This window comes from Terrapene carolina, unplaced genomic scaffold (assembly GCF_002925995.2).
Source record: "Terrapene carolina triunguis isolate 2854851 unplaced genomic scaffold, T_m_triunguis-2.0 Scaffold66, whole genome shotgun sequence".
In the NCBI taxonomy this organism is placed as follows: Eukaryota; Metazoa; Chordata; order Testudines; family Emydidae; genus Terrapene; species Terrapene triunguis.
The window spans coordinates 84,809,888-84,811,986 of record NW_020664417.1 but is presented as its reverse complement, the minus strand read 5'-3'; the positions used below and the strand labels follow the sequence as shown (position 1 = coordinate 84,811,986).

The 2,099-nt window shown below is 45.5% G+C and overlaps 1 protein-coding gene across 2 annotated transcripts in view; it reads right to left on the bottom strand.

Annotated features, from left to right (window-relative positions):
* The window catches only part of NOP14 (NOP14 nucleolar protein), a 45,356-nt gene that overhangs the window by 34,473 nt on the left and 8,784 nt on the right, over positions 1–2,099 (bottom strand). For both annotated transcript variants that reach the window (XR_003369618.2, XM_026648076.2), the window contains exon 5: positions 1,223–1,360. Coding sequence is in view for 1 of the 2 variants with exons in the window: in XM_026648076.2 (XP_026503861.1) it covers positions 1,223–1,360 (138 nt within the window). In the remaining variant the exon portion in view is untranslated. The remainder of the gene's footprint in view (positions 1–1,222; positions 1,361–2,099) is intronic.

Sequence of the window (2,099 nt, the reverse complement as noted above, 5' to 3'; positions counted from 1 at the left end):
CTGGACAAATTGGAGAAATGGTCTGAGGTAAACAGGATGAAGTTTAACAAAGACAAATGCAAAGTGCTCCACTTAGGAAGGAAAAATCAGTTTCACACGTACAGAATGGGAAGAGACTGTCTAGGAAGGAGTACGGCAGAAAGGGATCTAGGGGTTATAGTGGACCACAAGCTAAATATGAGTCAACAGTGTGATGCTGTTGCAAAAAAAGCAAACGTGATTCTGGGATGTATTAACAGGTGTGTTGTGAGCAAGACACGAGAAGTCATTCTTCCGCTCTACTCTGCTCTGGGTAGGCCTCAGCTGGAGTATTGTGTCCAGTTCTGGGCACCGCATTTCAAGAAAGATGTGGAGAAATTGGAGAGGGTCCAGAGAAGAGCAACAGGAATGATTAAAGGTCTTGAGAACATGACCTATGGAGGAAGGCTGAAAGAATTGGGTTTGTTTAGTTTGGAAAAGAGAAGACTGAGAGGGGACATGATAGCAGTTTTCAGATATCTAAAAGGGTGTCATAAGGAGGAGGGAGAAAACTTGTTCACCTTGGCCTCTAAGGATAGAGCAAGAAGCAATGGGCTTAAACTGCAGCAAGGGAGGTTTAGGTTGGACATTAGGAAAAAGTTCCTAACTGTCAGGGTGGTTAAACACTGGGATAAATTGCCTACGGAGGTTGTGGAATCTCCATCTCTGGAGATATTTAAGAGTAGGTCAGGGATGGTCTAGACAGTATTTGGTCCTGCCATGCGGGCAGGGGACTGGACTCGATGACCTCTCGATGTCCCTTCCAGTCCTAGAATCTATGAAAAAATGCTAACTCGTCAGGAAAATGTTTGTCTTAAAAATAAACCAGAATATTGTTCACATTTTTATCCAACAAGGAATCTCTCTCAAATTCAACAGCTAATGAAAAAGAACAAAGGGAAGCCATAATTATGATGGACTTACTGGGAGTATAAGTCTTAAAATACTTAATATGAATCCTTTTATTTCTCTAAAATTAGTATCTCCTTAAGATCCTTCCAACCTCACTATTCTGACATGAAACTCCCTCAAAGACTGTAAAATTCTTTCAATTTAACTAAAACACAGGGCGTTTATTTTTAATATTTTAATTAGAAATGATCAGCTACAAATAACTAGTGATCAACTCGCAATCACTACTTTGGTTCCAGTAATGAAGTCAAATCAGTTGTAAGAAAACAAAGATGTATTGCCAAAACCTTACCTTGGGTTTCTCCTCTTCTTTATCTTTCCTCTCTGACTTGGGGGTTTTGTGGGAGAGAAGGGTTTGGATTTCTTTCCAGTCAGTGTCAAGTTTTTCTGTGAGTTCCAAGGCATTCTCTCTCTGAGTTTGTCTCTCTCTCTAGAAAGATAAAAATATGCATACAACATAATTATTGTTCAACTGGCCAGTAATGTATATAACTGAACAAAGAATACTTCAGAGGGCATTCTGCACCAAAATAATTAAAATGTGCAGAATTTTAAAATATTGTGCACAGAATTTTTATTTGTCAAATATATGTGAAGGCTCCAGCACGGCATTGGGGAGCACAGGCCACTGGCTGCACAGAGGTGAGAGATCACTGTTTAGCTCCCCTCCGGCACATGGACTCAGCGATGAGGCTGCACCCAACCCTGACACAGCGCAAGAACAGGGCCTACCCCAGAAACACCCCAGGGCCCTGCCCCTCCATGCCAGGTGCACCAGGTGTGGGCAAGCAGGCTCAGCAAGGCAGGATCCAAGTGTGGAGGGGCTTAGTGTGGGGGTATCCAGGTGTGGGTTGAGAGGGTTCTATATGGGGCAATCTGGATGCACAGAGGCTTGATGGAGGGTTTCTGGGTGCAATGGTAATTGGACTCTGCAGGGGGGTCCAAGTGAAGGTGGTTGGAGTTCAGCGGGGGGGTCCTGAGTGTGGGAAGATAGAGCTCGGCAGGAGGGCTTTGGTGGGGGGATCCAGATGCTGGGGGAGTGGGGCTCAGTGGCGTGGGGATCCAGGTGCAGCTGGCTGGGGCTCGGTAGGGTGTGGATCCAGGTGCGGGTGGCTAGCCAGGGTGGTCCAGGTGCAGGGGGAGTGAGGCTCATTTGGGGGGGGGGGGGG